Source organism: Capsicum annuum, chromosome 5, assembly GCF_002878395.1.
Source record: "Capsicum annuum cultivar UCD-10X-F1 chromosome 5, UCD10Xv1.1, whole genome shotgun sequence".
Lineage (NCBI taxonomy): Eukaryota > Viridiplantae > Streptophyta > Magnoliopsida > Solanales > Solanaceae > Capsicum > Capsicum annuum.
The window spans coordinates 17,161,897-17,184,497 of NC_061115.1; the positions used below are offsets into that span (position 1 = coordinate 17,161,897).

The 22,601-nt window shown below is 36.5% G+C and overlaps 3 protein-coding genes, 1 long non-coding RNA gene and 1 pseudogene across 4 annotated transcripts; 2 read left to right on the top strand and 3 right to left on the bottom strand.

Moving 5' to 3' along the window:
• The first annotated feature begins 316 nt into the window (after positions 1 to 316).
• On the top strand, positions 317 to 4,879 carry LOC107870374 (F-box/LRR-repeat protein 20). The gene is made up of 2 exons (XM_016716883.2): positions 317 to 777; positions 3,689 to 4,879. Exons 1-2 carry the CDS (start codon positions 426 to 428, stop codon positions 4,579 to 4,581), a joined length of 1,245 nt encoding a protein of 414 aa, XP_016572369.1. The 5' UTR covers positions 317 to 425; the 3' UTR covers positions 4,582 to 4,879.
• A 1,074-nt stretch (positions 4,880 to 5,953) lies between these two features.
• Positions 5,954 to 7,700, bottom strand: LOC107870375 (putative GEM-like protein 8). The gene is made up of 4 exons (XM_016716884.2): positions 7,372 to 7,700; positions 7,093 to 7,167; positions 6,500 to 6,774; positions 5,954 to 6,415 (listed from the first exon to the last, which is right to left on the bottom strand). Exons 1-4 carry the CDS (start codon positions 7,526 to 7,528, stop codon positions 6,227 to 6,229), a joined length of 696 nt encoding a protein of 231 aa, XP_016572370.1. The 5' UTR covers positions 7,529 to 7,700; the 3' UTR covers positions 5,954 to 6,226.
• A 338-nt stretch (positions 7,701 to 8,038) lies between these two features.
• Positions 8,039 to 8,910, top strand: LOC124898717. Its single transcript, XR_007055437.1, has 2 exons — positions 8,039 to 8,152; positions 8,424 to 8,910. It is a non-coding gene; the product is annotated as an uncharacterized LOC124898717 (long non-coding RNA).
• Positions 8,911 to 11,296: 2,386 nt separating this feature from the next.
• LOC107870376 (putative GEM-like protein 8) lies at positions 11,297 to 12,745 on the bottom strand. The gene is made up of 3 exons (XM_016716885.2): positions 12,428 to 12,745; positions 12,254 to 12,328; positions 11,297 to 11,965 (listed from the first exon to the last, which is right to left on the bottom strand). Exons 1-3 carry the CDS (start codon positions 12,582 to 12,584, stop codon positions 11,493 to 11,495), a joined length of 705 nt encoding a protein of 234 aa, XP_016572371.1. The 5' UTR covers positions 12,585 to 12,745; the 3' UTR covers positions 11,297 to 11,492.
• A 2,726-nt stretch (positions 12,746 to 15,471) lies between these two features.
• On the bottom strand, positions 15,472 to 16,958 carry LOC107870377 (annotated as a pseudogene).
• Positions 16,959 to 22,601: the final 5,643 nt, after the last annotated feature.

Sequence of the window (22,601 nt, forward strand, 5' to 3'; positions counted from 1 at the left end):
TTTAAATGAAATTTCCCATTAACTCTTTCCCAACCAAATAACTACTTCGAGATTGTTTGATTGAGAAAGGATTATCCCAAGATAATTAATCACAAAATTAGTTATTTCGAGATTAATTATTTTATCATGTATATGAAATAACTTATTTCATCACTGTGATGAAAATGGTGGGATAAATAATTTCGATACTAGCTAATACCTCACATCAAATATAAAATAAAATAATTTTTTATTTTATTTTGAGACTATTTGTTCCTTGTAACTCCTACCAAACAACCCCTTATATCATTGCTACTAGCAGCATGTGAATATGTCCCAAAAGCCCTATAAATAAAACCACACCAACAACCGAAAAACAAAAAAAAGATAAACCTTTTTCTTCCCCAACAGATCACAGCCATAAAATCCTCTTCCCCCTGAACCCAATGGCCAGCAACCAAAACGACGCCGTTCCACTCCACTCTATCAACGACAACCTCGGAGACGACGAACTTCGGGCCGTACTTACCCGGCTCGAAAACCAAAAAGACAAGGAAGTTTTCGGCCTGGTCTGTAAAAGATGGCTTTATATACAAAGCACTGAAAGAAAGAAACTATGTGTTCGGGCCGGGCCGCATATGCTCGGTAGAATCGCGGCTCGATTTATACGATTGCGTGAACTTGATCTGTCTCAATCTGTTTCCAGATCGTTTTATCCTGGTGTTACGGATTCTGATCTGGAAGTTATTGCCACTTCTTTCTCTTGCTTAAGAATTCTCAATCTTCACAGCTGTAAAGGTCCGTAATTTTTTTTAATTTATTTTTAAAAATTTGTATTTCGGGCTGTAGTGCTTCTACATCGCGGGCTTCGGGCCGTGCTATCGCGGCCCGAGATAAAAAGGAAATAAAAAGACAAGGAAATTTTCGGGCTGGTCTGTGCTTTATATACAATGCACTGAGAGAAAGAAACTATGTGTTCGGGCCGGGCCGCATATGCTATGCACTGAGAGAAAGAAACTATGTGTTCGGGCCGGGCCGCATATGCTCGGTAGAATCGCAGCCCGATTTAGTTAACTGCGCGAACTTGATCTGTCTTAATCTGTTTCGAGATATTTTTATCCCCATATTCTGATCTGGAAGTTATTACTACTTTTTTCTTGCTTAAGAATTCTCAATCTTCACAGCTGTAAAGCTCTGTACATTTTATTTTGGATGCATAAATTGTATACTGGAATTCGGGTTTTTGGCCGTAGTGCTTCTACCTCAGCGACAGCGGGCTTTGGGTCGTACTATCGAGCAGTGGCGGAGTCATAATTTTCATTGAGTCATAATTTTCATTGAGGGGTTCTGAAGTAAATATACGTGACTAATCGAAGGGGTTCAACATCACTATATATATACATAAAAATACTTTTGACCATGTAAAAATAGTATAATTTTCCGACGAAAGGGGTCCCTGAATTCAACGTGGCTCCGCCACTGGTATCGAGGCCTGAAAATGACAGAGACTAGGATGTTTTCGGGCTGGTCTGATACAAAGCACGGAAAGAAAGAAACTATGTGTTCGGGCCGGGCCTCAGATGCTTGGAAAAGTTGCGGCCCGATTACTTGATTGCGCGAACTTGAGCCAGTCTTAATCTGTTATAGGCCTGTAATTTTATTTATTTTTTTCAATTATTTTTCCAACGTAGAGGTAAGGTATGCGTATATGGTACACTCCGTAGACCCCCTTTTATTAGGAAGTTTTTGGGCTTGTATAATGATGACTTTATATTTAAAGTACTGAAAGAAAGAAGCTTTGTGTTCGGGCCGGGCTGCATGCTTGGAAGAATCGCCGCCCCGATTTACTCGATTGTGCGTATCCTCAATCTTTGCAACTCTAAAGGTCCGGCTTTTTTTCAATTTTGTTTTACATTGAATTTTGAATGCCACTCAAGTAGGTAGAGGTGAGGTCTCTGTACACTATATCCTTGCGTATCGGTCCGATTTACTCGATTTATGCGGATTCTCAATCTTCGCAACTCTAAGGGTCCGGCTTTTTTCAATTTTTTTTTTACATTGAATTTTGAATGCCGCTTGAGTAGGTAGAGGTGAGGTCTTTGTACGCTATATCCTTGCGTATCGGCCCGATTTACTCGATTTATGCGGATTCTCAATCTTCGCAACTCTAAGGGTCTGGCTTTTTTCAATTTTGTTTTACATTGAATTTTGAATGCCGCTCGAGTAGGTAGACGTGAGTTAGTACACTATATCCTTGTGTACACTGTATCCTCTCCAGACCCAGTTTTTGGGACATACACTGGACTTGTTGATTTTATAGAATTTTGAATGTCGATTACGGTTTAGGGGGAGTTTGGCCTTGAAAATTGTGAGTATTTGACGAAGACAGTTTTTGTGATCAAAGTGAAAAATTGCGTACACTGCCGTCCCCGGACTCCGTTTTTGGGACTACACCGGGCTTGTTGTTGATTTTATAGAATCTCGAATGCCCATTACGGTTTTAAGTATTTGATTAAAAAATAGTTTTTTTTTTTTCAAATTGAAAAATAATATTTGAAAATTAAAGTTGTTTTTTTCCTCTGTGTACCCGTTGGAGTTGTTTTTGAAAATTTGTGAGTAATTTGGAGCGTAAACAGTCTTTTTGTGTTTTTCAAATTTTTGGAAAAAGTGAAAACAATTGAATTTTGAATTTTTCAGGAATTTTATGGTCAAACATGTTCTTGTGAAAAATATAGTTTTTGTTTTCAAAGTGAAAAATAACATTTGAAAACTGGAGTTGTGTTTGTCCATGCATACCAATGCATACCAACTGGAGTTGTTTTTGAATTGTTGTGAGTAATTTGGAGTGAAAACAACTTTTTAGTGTTATTCAAATTTCTGAAAAAAAGCGAAAACAGTTGAATTTCAGTATTTTCAGGAATTTTATGGCGAAACGCGATCTCCGGAAAAGAAGTAAAAAGTTTTCATGGCCAAACGCCCCTTAGTAAGTGGCTTACAGGAGTGAATGAATGCACCAATGAGTAATAGTATGTGTAGTGATACTTCACATCTATTACTGATTTAAAATCTTGGATTAATCTCTGCATGGGGGTGGTGGGTATGGGGTAGTGGGTGTATTGTTCCCACATCTCAAATCTGGTGACTAAAGGAGATACTGTATTCGTGGACATAAAGGAAGTTTTAGAGGATTTAACTAAAATCTTTTGTTTGAAATGTTGAAGGTTTTGATCCAATATGGCGAAGACTGGCCCTTTCTCTTTTCTATCTTGTAAATAATGGCTTTTATGATAAAAAGGGAGTAATGGGGTTTATGAAGGATTTTGGGGGAACTTATGGTCAGGTTTTGTTGAGAAAAATCAATTGCAAATTTTGTAGAAATTTGTGTTCCTGTGTAAACACGGTTATGTCTTTTGTGCTATGTGGTTCTGAAGTGGTAGCAAAAGGGAGGTAGTAATGTTATATTATATATGTACTCGAATTTTGAAAAGGAAGTGAGACTTTGCTGCTAATTTAAGGTTTAAATGCTTCCTTGATGCCACAAATAGTTCTCCGCAGACGATGATTTAGAATCTTATTTGAAAGATTGTGTTAGGGTTAATAGTTCGGTCATCTTAGATCTTTCATTTCATCATAATTAGACAAAGGCTAAATTGTGCTCAAGTGTTCTAGTTGACTTAACTTGCGAGGTTTTATGGTCCAAATTTTACAGGCATAACAGACAAGGGATTGGCAGCAATTGGATCGAATCTCTCTTCTTTACGGTCCTTAGATGTATCCTACTGCAGAAAGATCACTGACAAGGGGCTATTAGCTGTTGCTGAGGGGTGTCGTGACTTGAGAACCTTGCATCTTGCTGGCTGTAGATTTGCGTCAGATTCATTAATGAAAGCTCTCTCCAACAATTGCCGTAATGTAGAAGAGCTAGGTCTGCAAGGATGCACCAACATTACGAACGCAGGTCTCTCTGTTTTGGTTAAAGGTTGCCGAAAGATAAAACATTTGGACGTTAACAAATGTAGCAGTATCGATGATATTGGGATATCTTGCGTGTCCGAAGCTTGTTCGTTGACACTTAAGACATTGAAGTTGTTGGACTGCTATAAAGTTGGTGATGACTCCATCTTATCCTTGGCCAACTACTGCAAAGGTCTTGAGACACTCGTCATTGGTGGTTGCCGTAACATATCAGATGAGTCCATGAAATCTCTGGCAGCTGCTTGTAGTGGCAGTCTGAAAAAACTGAGGATGGATTGGTGCTTGAATATTACAGACTCTTCATTGGACTGCATCCTTTCCAAATGCCGAAAGCTTGAGGTTCTTGACATTGGCTGCTGCGAGGAGGTAACTGATGCTGCATTTCAACAATTAGGAAGTGAAAACTTTATGTTGGGGCTGAAGATTTTAAAGGTCAGCAACTGTCCAAAGATCACCATTGAAGGACTTAAGAAGCTTCTGAAGTCATGTGAGTATCTTGAATATCTAGATGTACGGTCTTGTCCCCTTATCACTAAAGCAGGGTGTGAGGAGGCTGGAATTCAGTTCCCTGAATCCTGGAAAATAAACTTCACTGGAAACTTAGCAGAGCCAGATGTGTTACATTGAGCACTACTTGATTAAGCAGGGTCTTTGAAGGCCTGATGAGGATCAGACAGTAAAAGTATCACATTCGTTGCCTAAGACCAAGAATGTGACTCTAGAAGCTCCTGATTTCATTCCTTTGTTCCAATTAATTTGCCTTTTCTTAAGCATCAAGTTTTTCATAGATTATTTCCCTGCCTTTTAGTTATTTGATTTGATATCAAACTCCTGTATATCATTCTTGTAAATTACTAGTAAGCCCCATTGTTGCTGTAGTCGTTTTCAGATTGTTAATGAAATAAGTCCATTATTACCAGCTTGATTCTGGACTTATCTGTCCAATTATTCTGTAGAGTAGTTTCAATCACTGGAGTAGGATGTTTGTGTTAGGTGGATGCCATAATAAAGTCTGATGAACAATTTCTTTCTCTTATCCTTCTAAGCCTTACTGTTATCAACTGCCTGCATTTATATTTGCTAGTTCAGGTTTTACTTGTGAGTGACAGTGCTTATCCTCGGTCCGATTGTTTAGCTGTAACTGCATGTAGTTTTGGATTTTACAAGAGCCATATTTTAACTGATTGGCCAAAGAAGTTAATCAGACTGCAAGATAGGAATCAGTGTTCTGATTGTAATATGGATTTAATTTATATTAATCCACGGTGTAACTTTTCTTTTACATTGATAGTGTACTTGAGCATGTTGTAGTAGTTAAGTTGCCTTTACATTGCCAGTGTATATTAACCTGTCGTAGCAGTTAACTTGCCTTGCTTTTCAGGTTACTAAATCCACTTTTTTTAACAGTTACCTGTGTTTGTCATTTATGTAACCTGATAGTGTGAAATAGTGTTTTACACTATGCATAGAAGTTAACTCTTTGTTAAATTTAGCATTTCAAATTGCTGGTGCATCGTTTTCTGGATGATCATACCAGTTCATGATTCATGAATGGAGTAGCGTTCCATTGTGAGAGTTGCTACAACCTTAAGGAAATTTGTTGCTCCAAATACGTGAATTGTAACTTTTCTTTTTATCTCAAGATCCAAGGAAACTACAGAATGGTAAAATCACGACGATCACTTAAATTCTTAAATTGATATAGTATGGTTTCACCTCAGCATATTGAATTACGACATGGAAAATACAGGAAATATCCCTCAAGGTGACTTTATATTTTCAACTGCAGATTTTATATCTTATTTTATCCAAAAGATAAATAATTTGAAGACACTACATCATACTCAAAAAAAAAAGAAATCCTTGAAGACTGCAAAGGTTATGAATACAGTATTAAAATTGCGTATGAACAATTTAAAATGCCAATCCTAGCATTTGTTTCTTGTTTTCATAGCTATAACTTTGGCCATAAAGTCTATTCTAAGGACAAGTATAGAGCTAAATAACTCTGTAAAGAGAATCCATCTATTTGCATAAGTTTACAATAGATCTATCATTCACATCTTTTACTATCTCAAAAAAAAGAAAATAAGTCTATACATTCACAAAACTAACTCGTAAGGCACAAAGCGTAAACCTAAAGCCTCCATTGAGCAATGGATCTTGTTAGTTGTTACAAGTTTTAACAGATCGCTAAATTCATTTTTGCATGAATATTTTACATTGAATAATGAGTGTATTGGAAAACAAAATGAAAAAAGGAGAAAAAAAATTATCTTCTTAGCTTGCTTGAGTTTGAGATTGCCTGCTGCAGATATCTCAGTGTCTTTTGATGATTGAGGAATCCCATAAACCAGAACTCAAAATCATCCTCCGTAACTAACTGTATATACTTCTGTGATGGCTTTTCCATATTTTCACTTTGTTTTGCTTTCCTCAGCTTACTTATTGGGATCGATACCTGCAAATTATGAACTGGCCTATTAGATTATGCTTTACATGGCCGGATAATTGGCGATGAAAGAAAAATTAAGCAGAGGGTTACCTTATAACGAATTCTAAGTAACTTTCCAGTTGGAGATAAGAGCTTTATTGATCTCTCACTGCAGAAAGCAACCTTTTCCGTAGAGATGAAGAGAAGGCCTGCCATTGGACCAGCTGTAGTATATAAATAACATTGAGAAACCTTCATCAGCTTTTCATCATCTCGAACACTAAACTTCTGCTTGAAAATTTTCTTCAACCCTCCTACTTGAAGGATTTTTGCTCCAAGGCTTAATTTTCCCTTCAAAGTTTCTGTTAGTTTCGGGCTTAGGCTCACTGCACAATTAAAGGAGATTTAAGTTTCTATCATATATACATGCGAATTGTGCTAATTATGCTACTGTTTGGCCATGACTTCATTGTACTGAAGGTGAAGTTTGACTATCAGTATTAGCAGTTTGGGAACCTTTTAGCTTTTGAATACAGGTGTAATCTTGAATAAACTTGTCTGAGTAGCACTTTTCAGTAAGATAATTGTTTTTGCTAACAAAACGTTTTACTTTTTTCTCAAGGACTCACGAGGACACAGTATATACTCTTTCTCCACATCAACTAGAGATTTTTTGAAGTCCGATGGAGAATATAAGTGCTTACCATGGTCACGGATGCCTTGTGCAAGACAGTCCATTCTTTCCCCCAATTTGTTCATCTTGCCAATGACATATTTTCCTGCATATTCAAGAATATTTTTATTTTATTATCTCTTCATTCAAGAATCGGATCAAATTGATTCTTCAACAAGACAACAACAACAAACTCAGTGTGTTCCCACAAAGTGGGGTCTGGGGAGGGTAAGATGTACGCAGTCCATACCGCTACCTCCGAAGAAGTAGAGAGGCTGATTCTTCAACAAGAGACCGGGGAAATACTCACTTTGCTTTATTTGAGATAAGTTCTTCGAAGTTGCATATGGAACGATATGGTCTTCACAAGCAGATAGGGCAAGTAGTCTTTTCGGCGGCCTTTCAAGTGAGCATACTGTTGAACTCATGGGAATACCCGCCAAATTTCCACCGAGTAAGTTCTTCATTGTGATTCTGATATTGAGGTGGAATATTGCTGTATTGTGAAGGTCAGTGAGAAATATTTAAGTTTTGGTTGATGATTTAAGAACATTTCACATTATTTATAGGGGTTTGGCCTTTGGGGAGGAGTTGATGAATCTTTTAACTGAGTGTTCCATGAGTCAGCTATGGGTCATCAAAAATAACCAAAAAAGGTCATACTCATACATATGCTTTTTTTTTTTTGGGTCATTGGTAGGTCATGCATATGCTTTTTTGTGAATTTTCTTTTGTATAAAGAAGAAAAAGGTTGCCATGAAGATGGGATTGTCTTCAGTAATCTTTTTGTTGATTGAAATTTGAATATTCTAAAATCAAAGTGCAGTGCATGTTCAACCTTTCTCTTTATTTTCTATATTCCTTTTATATCTTTTTATTTTGCTAAAGGTATTCAAAATGTCTTCTTTTAGCTGTCTGATCTATTACAGTAAACTAATCTCATGCTGACTCATTTTGTTATCAAGATTTGTGTGGCACATGGGTGTTTTTAACTTTTGTGTTGCAGATTTGCTTTATGATGTTGCCTGGTTTTGCAAATTGAGCTAAAGTAGGAGAAAGTTATGCATATTGAAGTCATCTTGTCGGAACTAGTAAGATAGCTTACTTAAGCTTGATCGACTTTACTTCTTTTCCATGAAAATCAACTGATAATTTTATTGGTAACTTTTATGATTAAACATTTATATACACTAAATATAATAGTTTTGAATCTCGGATATTAGGTTAACCGTCATATGCTTTCGAATTTATCTCAAGTTTTACCGGTCCTGTATGGTTAAAGTTTGCAAGATGTAAAGTTTGAATTATGACATTACTGTACAGTCGTGATGATTCATTATCGCCACTTGCCTGTCCTCGTAGGAACATGACTGGGTCATCCTTGAAGTGTTGCTTAACTAATTAGGCAAGGGAAAATAACCATTCAAAGATTTCAATCTGTTATGTTGGATCTATAATTTGAAGGGGAGCCTTGGAGTAACTTGTAAAAATTGCTACTATGTGATCAGGAGATCATGGGTTTAAGCCTTGGAAACAGCCTCTGACAAAAGTGCAAGGTAAAGCTGCGTACAATACACCCTTGTGGTGGGAACTTTCCTGACCCCGTGCATAGCGGGAGTTTTAGTGCACCGGGCTGCTCATGTCTGATCTATAATTCATGTGATTGTCTGGATTATATGTATTGCCTTCTTTTATAAGGCAGTCATCTTGTCTTCGCTTTATTTTTCTCCATCTCATCCTGAGGTGGGATAGGCAGGATATGTAGGCATTCATGCTGATTCTATGTGGAATACAATGCACGTGGATGTATGATTTAAAAATTTTCTGTAAACCAACTTATCTTTTCCTAGTTTGACCATCTTTTATCTTTGGATAACAATACTTTGAAAAATCTATCGAAATAAATATATTTAAATTAAATACAAATAGATAATAATATTTTTCTTATTCATTTTTCGAATGTTTCTTTCAAGCTACTGTTCTTAGCAACTTATTAAGGAATTATTTCTAACACTATAACATTCCCTCTATTACATAATATATGGCATTGTTCAAATTAGTCCATTCCAAAAGAATTGATACCTTTTATTTGGAGATAATTTCACGTAAAAAATTTCATTCTACCCTTAATGCCATACGTCCAAAAGTTTTTTTAGTAAACATCATTTTGAGTCAAATTCCACTACATAAATTGGCTAGGAGAGAATAATATATTTAGAGTTCTGTAAGCTAAATATTATCTAGCAAGATATCGGTCATTACACAAAGCCTTAAATAAGATGTCCACCCAAGGATATGGCTTTGTGGTCAATGAAGTGACTTGAGATTCATGAGGTCTTTGGTTCAAATTCCAGCGGAGACAAAAATACTAGATGATCTTTCTTCATATTTCTAATCGACAGTAGACGGATAACATGCATGGTGGATAGAGTTAGCCGATACATGTGCTGGTAGGAGGTAGCAAGTAGTCTGCGGAATTTGTTGAGGTACGCAAGCTGGTCGAGACACCATGGTTTAGGGGTGTGGTACCCCACTATCATGGTTCATTCTCTCTCTCTCTATAGCCTATATAGAGATATTATCTATGTCGCTCAGACTCTTCATAATCCCTACCGCAGCTGGGATTTGGTAGACTTACCTTTGGGTGCTTTGACTACATCTATGATTGAGAAGTATGAATTGATTGTATTTGGTTTGATTTTTGGGTTTATGTCATAAACATTTAGTTTTATAAAGTATGAGAATGCTTTGCTATTACTCAGGATATCTCATGAATAAAATATTAGGTATTTTTAAAGAATTAAATTTTATTAGCTTTAGTTCAGTTACTTTAATTAAAATCGAACATATACTTTTTATATAGTCACATACAATTATTGTCCGTGTCCGCACTTGGATCCATGACCCCGAATTCCAAAATGTATGTGATGAGGAATCCAACCTCTAGATCTGTACCCGCTCCTGAGTTCAAGCAATATAGAATATTATGAATATATCAGATACTATATGAGAATCGCGTGAAGCAGTGAGAATTCAATCTGATGTTTGATTTGATTGAGGTTGTAACCTAATTGTTATATGCTTTTAATTAATGCCTATGATGTGCAAAAGTGTTAATTATACTTGTTGAAAATTGTGTGTCTTTGTTGAAGGAATGTCGGATGCATGCTTGGGACTAAGTTGAGTTAGTTGGATGATCTGGATATTTGTTTGCTCTCTACGAGGGGATCAAAATGGACTGTGGTTAAGAATAGGGAAACAACTGTCAAAATGAACTGGTGCTATGACCGCGATAAGGGGTTCGTGGTCACAACATTAATGATTTCTGCATGATAATAAAGGATGTTACGGGCACAACATGCGTCACAATTGCAGCAAGGCACGGTCAGGAAAGCAGTAAACCCAAGATTAAAAATCTCAATCATGAGCTCGGTTGCTTCAGTTGCCACTCTGTGAGGCTGCTGAGGCATTGACCTCAGCTTCATAACTACTGTGATCGTTGCGCAGGATCTATGGTTGCTTCAAAGGTATTTCAAATCTTCCTTTTCTTGATTCTGTTATCACTCCTTAATCTCTAAAGTTTACAATAATAGTTAGTTCAGTAGTACTTAGTTGCAGTAGACTAGTAACTATATGCAGTATTTCAGTAGTTATTTCTTTGCAGTTTCTCCATTCCAGTAATGTTTTGGAAGTCATGTCCTACTTTCTAGGGGTAGTTATGTTATCAGTGTTGTATTAAAATCTAGGTTTATTCTATGAAAAGTAAGCAGAAAATTATAAAGTTTTTGAGTACTTCAAACTCGAGATTGCAGGTTCTCTCTTAACGAACCAGCACCATAGGTCGTAGAAAGCAACTATCAAATTTTACATTTCAACATCCCATAACAAGATCCATATCAGGGGACCGTAGCAGATTCTCAGACCACAAACTCGGTCGAAAGACATGAAATTATTCCCACTCCTTCCCATCATCAATATAAGTCGTTTTAACTTTGTTTAAGCTATTCCTGGTATAATAATGCCGTGATTTAACTCTCAAACCTTAGATTTTTGGTTTGAGTACCTATTAATCCAAATTTCACCAAAGAAACAGGGTTTGAACTATTGAGGTAGTTTGAGATATTTGATATTATCCATCTTTCAAGTGGACTCTTTTATGCTATGGGGATGATGTGAAGGGGGAATGAATCAAGATTCACCATCGATGTCATGAAAATGACCGTGGCCAAGTCCCAAAAGATGAATTAGTTTGCATTGATTTTCCAGCAAGTCTATACATTCGTATTAGTGACTGAGGTTCAAAGCCTAAAAAACCTAAAACCTCCTTTGAGCAATGGAGCTAGATACAAGTTTGAACAGATCTGTAAATTTGTTTATGCATCAACATTTTACATTGATGAATGATGTATTAGGAAACAAAATGAAGAAAAGTCATCTTCTTAGCTGGTTGAAGTTCTTGAAAGTTGAAATTGCTTGCTGCAGATATCTCAGTGTCTTGTGATGATTAAGGAACCCCATAAACCAGAACTCAAAATCGTCCTCTGTAACTAACTTTATATACTTCTTTGATGGCTTCTCCGTATTTTCACTCTCTTTTGCTTTCTTTATCTTACTTATTGGGATCGATACCTTATAACGAATTCTGAGTGATTTTCCGGTTGGAGATAAGAGCTTTATTGATCTCTCACTGAAAAAGGCAATTTTATCAGTAGAGATGAAGAGAAGGCCCGCCATTGGACCAGCTGTAGTTGATAAATAGCATTGAGAAACCTTCAACAGCTTTTCATCTTCTCTAACACTAAACTTCTGCTTGAATATCTTCTCCAACCCTCCTACTTGAAGAATTTTTGCTCCAAGGCTCAATTTTCCCTTCACAGTTTCCGTTAGCTTCGGGCTAAGACTCACTGCACAATTAAAGTTGAGACATTAATGACATTAGAATTGATACTATCTATCATATATACATGGTGCATGAATTTTGGTACGTCATGACTCACTTTTCTGTATTCTTAAAGCTTACAATTGTGTTTGGTATAACACGTCAAATATTGAAAATTTGTCTGAGGAGTATTTGGTTTTCTACCACTAAACCTCAAATGGTTTTTTCATAAGGTGAAATACTCTTTTTCAATTTCAACACCAAATACTCTTTTCGTTATAATATATATCAAGGATATTATATGAGTGCTTACCATGATCACGGATGCCTTGGGCAAGACAGTCCATCCTTTCTCCTAATTTGTTGATCTTACCGATGACTGATTTTCCTGCATATTTAAGAATATTCAATCTTAATGATCTATTCTTCAATTGTCATTTACACTATTCTCAACTTGATTCTTTTTTAAGAGATGCGAAATACTAACTTTGCTTTATTTGCGATAAGTTCTTTGAAGTTGCATATGGAACAATATGGTCTTCACGAGCAGATATGGCCAATAGTCTTTTTGGCTGCCTTTCATGCGAGCATACTGCTGAATTCATGGGAACACCAACAACATTTCCACCGAGTAAGTTCTTCATTTGTGACTTGATTTTGAAGAGGATTGCTATATTGTGAAGCTAACTGAGAAATAATTACGTTTTCGTTGATGGTTCAAAACATTGGTTGTAGCACTATATATATATATATAGTTTGGGAGAAGTTGATGAATCTCTTAACTACTAACTGTTGCATGAGTCAGCTATGGGTCATCAAAGCAGTATATTTTGCTGCAAAAGTCTTCTTTTTGGTGTCTTTTCCATTACAGTAAACTAGTCTCATGCTGCCTTATTTTATTATCAAGATTTGTGTGTGCACATGTGGTGTTTTCAACTTTTGAGTTGGCAGATTTGCTTTGTGATGTAACCTGCTTTTACAAGTTGAGCAAAAGTAAGAGAAAGCTTCCCATTTTGAAATCATTTTGTTAAACTAGTATGGTAGTTTAATTCATCCTCAACAACCTTTTTCCTTTTCTATGCGAATTGACCCGTGAATCGATCTCTCTACAGCCACATGAGATTTTTATTTTGTATTTTCTTTTACCATAATCTTATTTAGTTTCTTCAATAACTTAATAGCCGGTTTAGCCACTCAGCTTCTAGAATCTGTTTATTTTTGAAAATTGCCCTTTTTCAGAAGTATTTACTTTTGGCGACTAGCCGTTGTATTTGAGCAATCAATTTAAAACAAGTTTTTGCCAATAGTGAGCAGTAATGGTGCATGAATTTTGAAAAAGTGTTTACACGAAAAAGCTACTTTTTTTAACTTCTGATAAACTTCTACCACTTCTCAAAAGCACTAATATTTGACATGATTTACTATACGCACTCTTAAAACTTTTTCTAATCCTAATCATCCTTAGATTCTTTTCACAAGCTTTTGGTGCGTAGTAAAATTATATCAAGTTAGTTTTGTTAGTCTTGTGTGATCAAGGTTCACAAGATAATGGCACAAATTTATGACATTAAAGTTAATAGTGGTTGTGGATCATGAATGAGTCATCCATGAACTTTGATTTGTTGCTTAATAAATCAGGCAGAAAGTATCCATTCAAATATTACAATCTGTTAAAAGGATCAACAATTCTAGATTATATTAACTTCTCTATTAAGGCAGTTACCTTATCTTACCTTTTTTATCGCCTCATCTTGAGGTGTAAAGGCAGGATTTGTAGGCCATTTATGCTGACTTATGTGGAACACACTATACATGCATGACAAATGATTTAATTATTTTTGAGTAAACTAACTTATTTTCTTCTTCACCAACTTTTGCCTTTGAAAAATCTTGAGAGAAATGTCAAGTATTTTTATAAGTTAATTTAAGCACAAATTTGCTTGTATTTTCTGTTGGAATAATGGGAAACAACATTGAAGACATGTCAAATTCATTGTGTTTATAGAAATATTTTCCGTATATTCCTTAGGGGAATACAAACAATTTTGTTTAGGATTCAGTAAAGCCTAGTATACTGCAAGCTGTCTTATGCTAGTTCAAGTGAGTTCTTATATTTAGAGAACTTGAGAGGCGACTTTTCATAGTAGTCACTCTTTCAAGAACAATGTGTGTTCAATTTAAGCCCTCCAAATATTACAGACTTAATCAACATTCCCCAATGACTGTAACATATCTCATAGTATTATACATACCAGAAAATATCTTGTATAGATTTGAACTTTCCGCTTGTGTAAATACGTTAAGAGTTATGACAAAGTTAGTGGTGTCCTACGATTTGAACAGTTAAACCAGGAGTATTCACACTCATAATATTATTTGCAAAGGAATCGGGTATTTTCATTTCAGCACTTTTACGACCATGCGCGCAATCCTAAGTTAGTGAATATATACGTGCCTTACCCTTTAGATCTTATTTGAATTGACACCACTTCAACATTTAAAGGTGGAATTAGCTACTATGTCCCTGTTATTCTAGACATTTTCTAATCCCATTAAGAATTTATTCGACCTTTTCTGGTAACAGTTTGCATTATAGAGTTTGTCGTTATTTCCTTCTATATCAGATATTTAACAATTCCTATCTCCTCACATAATTATATGCATTAGACTGAATGTATATTAACTCAAATTTGGGATTCCTTCACAAGATTATTGTACTGCAACCTAAATATAAGTTCAAGATTAACCAGTATCTTTTACATGGTAGACTGAAAGCAAATCTTTTACATAGGCATGCCGCTAACACATGTCTAGACTTTCCCTTGCATGTTCGATGGTTGGATACTCTTACTTATAGCATCATTATGTCTATGTTGAAGGCATGCTTGGGATTAAATTGAGTCTGTATGGTTCTTCTGTTGCTCGTTACGGGGATCAAGATGCATGGTGGGTAGGAAAAGGGCAACACTGGCCAAAATGAACTAGTGCTAAGGTCGCAATTCATGATTGCACCAACGCAAGGTTTGGTTGGCAGTAAGCCCGAGCTCAAAAATCACGATTGTGAGCTTAGTTTCTGTGATTCCCACTCTATGGGGTTGCTGAGGCTTTAATTTCTTTGTCATAATCGTGAACACGCGATCAAGGATCTCGATCACAGCTTTCTATTTGGCCTCTCAAATCTTTTTAGTACTGCGATCGCTGCACAAGGCCTGCTGTCGAAACATAGGTATCTTGAATTTACAACTATAATTTTTTTCACTTTCTAGTTTCCCACACCACAAACTCTGTGCAAAACCAGTCAAATGAACTGGTGCTATGATCACAATTAGGGAGCTGCGATCACAACATTATTGATTTTGCCATGGTAGCTTATCATGACATTTTTCATCTCAGCTTGAGGTGTAAAGACAGATCTGTAAGCCATCTTTTGCTGACTTTATGTGGAACACACCATGCAAACATGACAAGTGATTAAAATTTGTGAGTAAACTAAAACTTATTTCCTTCACAATACCAACTTTTGCCTTTGGATGACTGGCTAAAAAATGACTTATCCTTCAATATGCAATAGTTTTACAATAAGTCTATACATTCGTTTTAGCAACCAAGGCTGAAAGCCTACAAAACCTAAAAACCTCCTTTGAGCAATGGAGCTAGTTACAAGTTTGAACAGATCTGTACATTCATTTTTACATTGATGAATGGGCGTTGGGCATATTAGGAAACAAAATTAAAAATAAAAGTTTATCTTCTTAGCTGCTTGAAGTTCTTGATATTGCATACTGCAGATATCTCACTGTCTTTTGATGATTAAGGAATCCCATAAACTAGAACTCAGTCATCTTCTGTAATTACTTGTATATACTTCTGTGATGGATTTTCCATATTTTCACTCCCTTTTGCTTTCATTACCTTACTTATTGGGACCGATACCTGCAATTGTGAACTGGCCTATTAGATTATGCTTTACGTGGCTAGAAAATTAGAGATGAAAGAAACGAAGAGCAGACTGGTACCTTATAGCGGATTCTAAGCAACTTTCCAGTTGGAGATAGGAGCTTTATTGATCTCTCGCTGCAGAAAGCAATCTTATCAGTAGAGATGTAGAGGAGGCCTGCTATTGGACCAGCTGTAGTTGATAAATAGCATTGAGAAACCTTCAATAGCTTTTCATCATCTTTAACACTAAACTTCTGCTTGAATATTTTCTCCAACCCTCCTACTTTAAGAATTTTTGCCCTGAGGTTCAATTTTCCCTTCACCGTTTCTGTTAGATTCAGGCTTAAGCTGACTGCATAATTAGAGTTGCGACGTTAATGTCATTACAATCAATACTTTGTATTGTATATACATGTAAATAGTTCTGCTTGCATGAATTTAAGCACTTCATTTCTCACTTATCTGTGTTCTTTAGGTTTACAGTTTTGTTTGGCTGTGACTTCACTTCCAAATACTAAAATTCATTATTTGCAAGTTGAAGTTTTGCCATCAGTATTATGCAAACTTTCTTTTTCAGTTTCTACTTTCAAATACTCTTTCCTTATATATATATATATACCATGCTTGCGGATGCCTTTCAGAAGACAGTCCATTATCTCTCCAAGTTTGTTCATCTTACCAATCACAGATTTTCCTACATATTCAAGAATATTCAATCTTAATGATCTCTTATTCAAGGGTCATTAATACTCATAATAACTACTACAAGAACAATAGATTCTTCATCAAGATACGGAATATACTCACTTTGCTTTAATTTAGGTATGTTCTTTGAAATTGTATATGGAACAATATCGTCACAAGAAGATAGGGCCAGTAGCCTTTTGGCTGCCTTTCATGTGAGCATGCTGCTGAACTCAAGGGAATACCTGCCAAATTTCCACCGAGTAAGTTCTTCATTGTGATTCTGGTTTTGAGTTGGTATATTGCTGTAGTTGGTGAGGAATGTTTAAGTTAGGCTGATGGTTTAAGAATATCCCTTGTAGCATTATATATGGCAGGCTGGGAGATGTTGATGAATCTTTTAACTACTAATTGCTGCATGAGTCAGCTATGGGTCATCAGAAAAAAGCAAAAAAGATGATCTGTGATTATTTTAGTATGAAGATTGACCTGCACATGTGGTGTTTTCAACTTCTGAGTTGGCAGATTTGCTTTATGAGTAAAAGTAAGAGAAATCTTCCCACTTTGAAGTCATGTTATCAAAACTAGTAAGGTTGGTCTAATTAAGCCTAATTGACTTTGTTCCTTTCCTTGCAAATCGACTCATCAAATACCATTAATGTCCCTCGTTTCTTTACGGTCAGCATCCAATTTTTGTTTCTTATCTTTTTCTATCTATTTTCTTATTTTTTTTACAAGTTATGTTTCAATTAGTATTACCATATGCTTCTCTATTTTTTATTTATGGTTTCGAGTTTATAATTTGCAGAATTTCTTGTTATCCCCTAAACTTGACATGATTTATTCAGTGCACTTTTAAACTTCTAGTAGTCCTAATTACCTGGATTTCTCTGGCGAGCTTTCTATCGTAAAGCCAAATACGCTCCAAGATCCGTACAATTGTTGGGAAGGGGACATGATCAATAGTACCTGGCTGGATCCGGGCTGGGGTGGTGGCACCCATTCTTAACTAGTTCCTTAAGGTTCGCTCTTAGATTCTTTTCTCAAGCTTTTGGCTCATAGTAAGATTATCTCAAGTTAGTTTTATTTATCTTGTATGATCAAGGTTGACAAGCTAATGATAAAATATTATGACAATAAAGTTAATGTTTAATCTATTGTATATGGCCATCCGGCCTTGTTTATGAATGAAATACATTTACCTTTTCTAAAAACAAAAAGGCGATCCACACTTGATTGTCCCCTTTGAAACATGAGCAAGTCATCCCTGAAACTTTGATTTGTTGCTTAATAGATCAGGCAAAGGAAAAAAAACCAATCATTCAAATCACTCTTATGTAGGCCAACAATTTGGATTATATTAACTTCTCTTCTAAGGCAGTTATGTTATCTTGCCTTTCTTCATCTCAGCTTGAGGTGTAAAAGCAGATCTGTAGCCCATCTTTTGCTGACTTTATGTGGAACACACCATACACACATGACATATGCACATGTGTCTGGTGTTTTTTTTGACTCTGGAGTTTGTAGGATGCTACTCTACTCTCTTAGGTCCATACTGTCTAGATATATGCGCATGAGTCATGACTAGATATATGAGAAGCATGTCAAGCTAACAATGGATCCAATCAGATAGTTTGATTGGATTGAGTTGGTAGCCAAGTTGTTATATCTTTATCTTGTTGTTACCATCTAATAGAGCATGTACCACATGTTAAGATATCTCATGATTGATTTAGTATCTCATAGTGATTTAGTTTCCAGTTAGGAGAAGATCATAATTCTTTATTAGTTGATTCTTTCCTTATTTAGTTTGTGTTCTCTTGTATATATACACATAAATATCAATGAAATCAAATAACTTCATCTTCATTCTCTATATTTATATGATATCAAAGCCACAATACTCTTAATAGAGTCCAAGATCCATTTTTTTCCCTTCTTCTCTCTGCAATGATGGCCACTTTTGCCCCCGTCGTTAATGCCGACGCAGCCCTTGTCCTCAAACACTTGATTCAATTCAATCCATCATCCCAGCTGGCAACACTAATTTCACCATATGGAAAGCCCAGATTGCCATGTTGCTTCATGACCATGACCTCTATGGTCATCTTGACGACACCATCCTGTCCCCTGCTGAAACAATCACAATTAACGGCCTTGAGACAGCCAACCCTGCATACAAGGATTGGTTTTGTCAGGATAAATTAATCCAAAATGCTCTCCTGACTTCTGTAGATGCCACAATCGCACCCACGGTAGCTTCTGCTATCAACTCTAAAGCTGCGTGGGATCAACTTCACACTTCCTTTGCAAACAAATCACAAACCCGTGTCTTCAGCCTTCGTCACCATCTCAATCGAGTCAGTAAGAACAATAAATCCATTGTCGAATATATACGAGAGATTCGTTCTCTCTGATGAACTCTCCACGGCAGGTTCACCCGTCAATAATGAAGAACTAGTGGTGAAAATACTGAGTGGACTCGAGTCAGAATTTCGCGAGATCTCTGCATCCATATGGGCAAGGGACTCTCCTATTAGCTACGAAGAACTTTTAGACAAGCTTCTTGATCATGAACGTTTCCTCAAACATGAGGACCTCCAACTTTTCCTCTATCAGCTTCACTAGTCCCACACAATAATAAACGCCCATCCAACAACAATAACTGGCGTCCCCAATACAGGCAGCCTAATCAAAGCACTCATCCTCAGTATCTAATGGATAATTCCCAGTCACAACATCAAGTGACCCCTAGATTCTTGATTCAGGTGCATCTCATATCACCTCGGATACCAACTCACTCCACAATGTTCAAGAATTTAAAGGTATGGACGCAGTGACAATGGACAATGGTAATGTGATTTCGATTACTCAAACTGGTAATACTCACTTAACTGCATCAAATACTGCCTTCAAACTTTCTAGTATTTTGTGTGCTCCATCTATCAAATGCAAACTCATTTCAGTTCATCAATTTTGCAAAGAAAATCTAACCTTCATAGAATTTTTTCCTTTTACTTTTCTTGTGAAAGATCTGACTGGAGCACCTCTTCTGCGCGGCCTGAATAAAGTAGGTCTCTATGAATGTGATACAAGATTGAGTGTGTATTAAGAGCTTCAAGCTAACACAAGAACAACATCACTAGAGAATCAAAGGCTCCACTCAACTTCTCTAGGTTTTTAAAGCAACAACAACAATATTCAACAAGATAGATAAATAACACAAGATTGCAATAACTATAGTGAATCGATAGAGCCCCACACGGCTTCACTATATCAACATACAAACAACAAGATTACAAAATGATGGATAATAATTTGACATAAAATATCCTAGAATCTAAGAACCCTAACATGAAGATTAGGACCCTAAAACTAAAAGATATTTACACAAATTTCTTACTTGAATCAAAAGGAACTCATGAACCTCAAGACCCCAAATTTCTAGCCAAAGAACAACAAAAGTGTTACTACACTTTGTTGTCTAGTTTTGGGTTCACTCTCAAGAACAAGAGAGAGAAGTTCTCAAATTATTACATAACTTGTGTGTAGTGAAATATCAATAATGAACTAACTCAAAGAAATAGCCCTATTATTGTCTATATATAGTACTCCACAAAATGAAAGGAAAATGACTATTCTAGCCTTGGTCTTGGGTGGCTTTGGAGTGTAATAAAAAAAAGTATTACTACACTTTTTTTTGGAGTGTAATAAACTTACACTTCAAAGATCCTCTTCACACTTCAAAACATAGAATCCCTTAGATGAATTAATTACACAGTCACACACGGCCATTGCATGAACATGGTTTGGAGTTTTTGTAACTCTCGAGCTTGGCTACATGTGAATAGTCTTGAGCTAGTTGCACTTGTATCATCCTCTCCATCTTGAAGGAAATTTGTCCTCAAATTTGGTGGATGTTCATCCTCAACCGTGGCAATAGGAGAGAGGTCACATATGTTGAAGGTATTGTGCACTTGATATTCCGGAGGAAGATTAATTTTGTAGGCATTATCATTGATTCTTCAAGTACTTGAAAGGGACCATCACCCCTCGGCATCAACTTGGTTTTCCTTTGTGAAGGAAATCGGTTTTTTCTAAGGTGCACCCAAACCCAATCACTCGGTTCAAGAATAAGCTTTCTTCTCCCCTTGTTTGCTCTCTTAGCAATCTCTTGATTTTTCTTCGTAAGCTTTTGCCTCACTTTCTCATGAAATTTCTTTATGGATTCGGCCTTCTTGTTTCCATCTAATCTAATCATAAGATCACTTGGAAAAGGAGTTAAATCCAAAGGGGTGAGGGGGTTAATGTCGTATACACACTCAAAGGGAGTCATTCACATACTTGAGTGTATAACCCCGATTGTATGCAAATTCCACCAAACGTAGGTGGTCCTCCCATGAAGTCATTTTGCCTTTAACCATTGATCATAACATAGAACCCAAAGTCCTATTTACAACCTCAGTTTTACCATCGGTTTGTGGGTGGCAAGATGTAGAAAATAACAATCTAGTGCCATGCCTACCCCACATTGACTTCCAAAAGTGACTAAGGAACTCAGAGTCCCTATCACTTACAATGGTCCTCAGAACACCATGCAATTTAAAAACATTAAAAACAAATAAAGAAGCCACACTTGATACATCTTCACTTTTTGAATAAGGAATGAAGTGTGCCATCTTAGAAAACCGATCAACCACAACAAAAATGCTATCCCTACCTCGTCTAGTACTAGACAATCCTAACACAAAATCCATAGATATATCAAGCCAAGGACGTAAAGGAGTGGGAAGCGGGGTATATAACCCGTGAGGGAGGAGCCGAGACTTGGCACCCTTGCAATCTACACATTGGCCGTAAATCCTAACCATATCCTTGTGCATTCTAGGCCAATAGAATTGCTCCTCCAATATCCTAAGGGTCTTGTTAATCACAAAATGACCCATTAAACCGCCATCGTGTGTTTCCCTTACAAACAACTCTCTCCAAGAGCTAGAAGGTACATACAATCGTCTACCTTTAAACAAGTAACTATCAAACTTGGCATAAGGATTTAGACCCCTATCCGAAACCTACTTGTCCCTACCCAATTCTTGGCATTCACTAAAGATAGGAGCAAAGTGAGGGTCCTCGGGATACAATGCCTTTAGGCTATTAAAACTCATTAACTTTGAAGACAAAGTGGACACAAGTATATGTTTTCTAGACAAGGAGTCGGCAACCACATTTTCCTTACCCTTCTTGTATTGAATAACATAAGGGAAGGATTGTAGAAACTCAATCCATTTGGCATGCCATCAGTTAAGTTTGTCTTGTGCCCGTAGATGCTTCAAGGATTCATGATCCGTTCGAATCACAAATTCTTTGGGCCACAAATAATATTGCCAAGTGGCCAAGGCTCTAATCAAGGCACACAACTCTAAATCATATGTAAAGTAGTTTAGAGTTGTTCCTTTGAGCTTTTCGCTAAAGTAAACAACAATTCTTGCATTAAAACCACGCCTATGTTAACTTTTCTAGCATCACATTCGACCTCAAAAGTCATGTCAAAATTCGGCAATTGTAGTAAAGGGGCCAAGATGAGCATATCTTTCAAGTCCTCGAAGGCCTTAGCTTGTTCATCTCCCCACTTGAAAGGCCGATCCTTTTTATTCACTTCGGTCAATGGGGCGGCAATGGTGCTAAATACTTTGACAAAACGTCTATAAAAACTAGCCAACCCGTAGAAGCTTCTAACTTCTCCTACAATTTTGAGAGTTGGTCAATTTTTAATAGTATCAATCTTAGATTCATCCACTTTGACCCCTCTTGAGCTCACCATAAACTCGAGAAATACAACCTCATGGACACCAAAAGAACACTTTTCTAGATTAGCATATAACTTCTCCTTTCGGAGGACATCAAACACACATTGCAAATGCTTTACATGCTCATCTAAGGACTTACTATACACCAATACATCATCAAAGTAAAAAACAACAAACTTCCCAATAAATGGCTTTATCACATGATTCATTAGCCTCATGAAATTACTTGGA

Bases quoted from the DNA above. Each gene is read 5' to 3' on its own strand.
- LOC107870374 (XM_016716883.2), top strand. From the start codon at position 426: ATGGCCAGCAACCAAAACGACGCCGTTCCACTCCACTCTATCAACGAC. The intron at 778-3,688 runs GTCCGTAATTTT...CAAATTTTACAG, and splicing joins CAATCTTCACAGCTGTAAAG to GCATAACAGACAAGGGATTG.
- LOC107870375 (XM_016716884.2), bottom strand. From the start codon at position 7,528: ATGAAGAACTTACTCGGTGGAAATTTGGCGGGTATTCCCATGAGTTCA. The intron at 7,168-7,371 runs GTGAGTATTTCC...TTGAATATGCAG, and splicing joins CTTATCTCAAATAAAGCAAA to GAAAATATGTCATTGGCAAG. The intron at 6,416-6,499 runs GTAACCCTCTGC...CATAATTTGCAG, and splicing joins TACTTAGAATTCGTTATAAG to GTATCGATCCCAATAAGTAA.
- LOC107870376 (XM_016716885.2), bottom strand. From the start codon at position 12,584: ATGAAGAACTTACTCGGTGGAAATGTTGTTGGTGTTCCCATGAATTCA. The intron at 12,329-12,427 runs GTTAGTATTTCG...TTAAATATGCAG, and splicing joins CTTATCGCAAATAAAGCAAA to GAAAATCAGTCATCGGTAAG. The intron at 11,966-12,253 runs GTAAGCACTCAT...TTAATTGTGCAG, and splicing joins CCAAGGCATCCGTGATCATG to TGAGTCTTAGCCCGAAGCTA.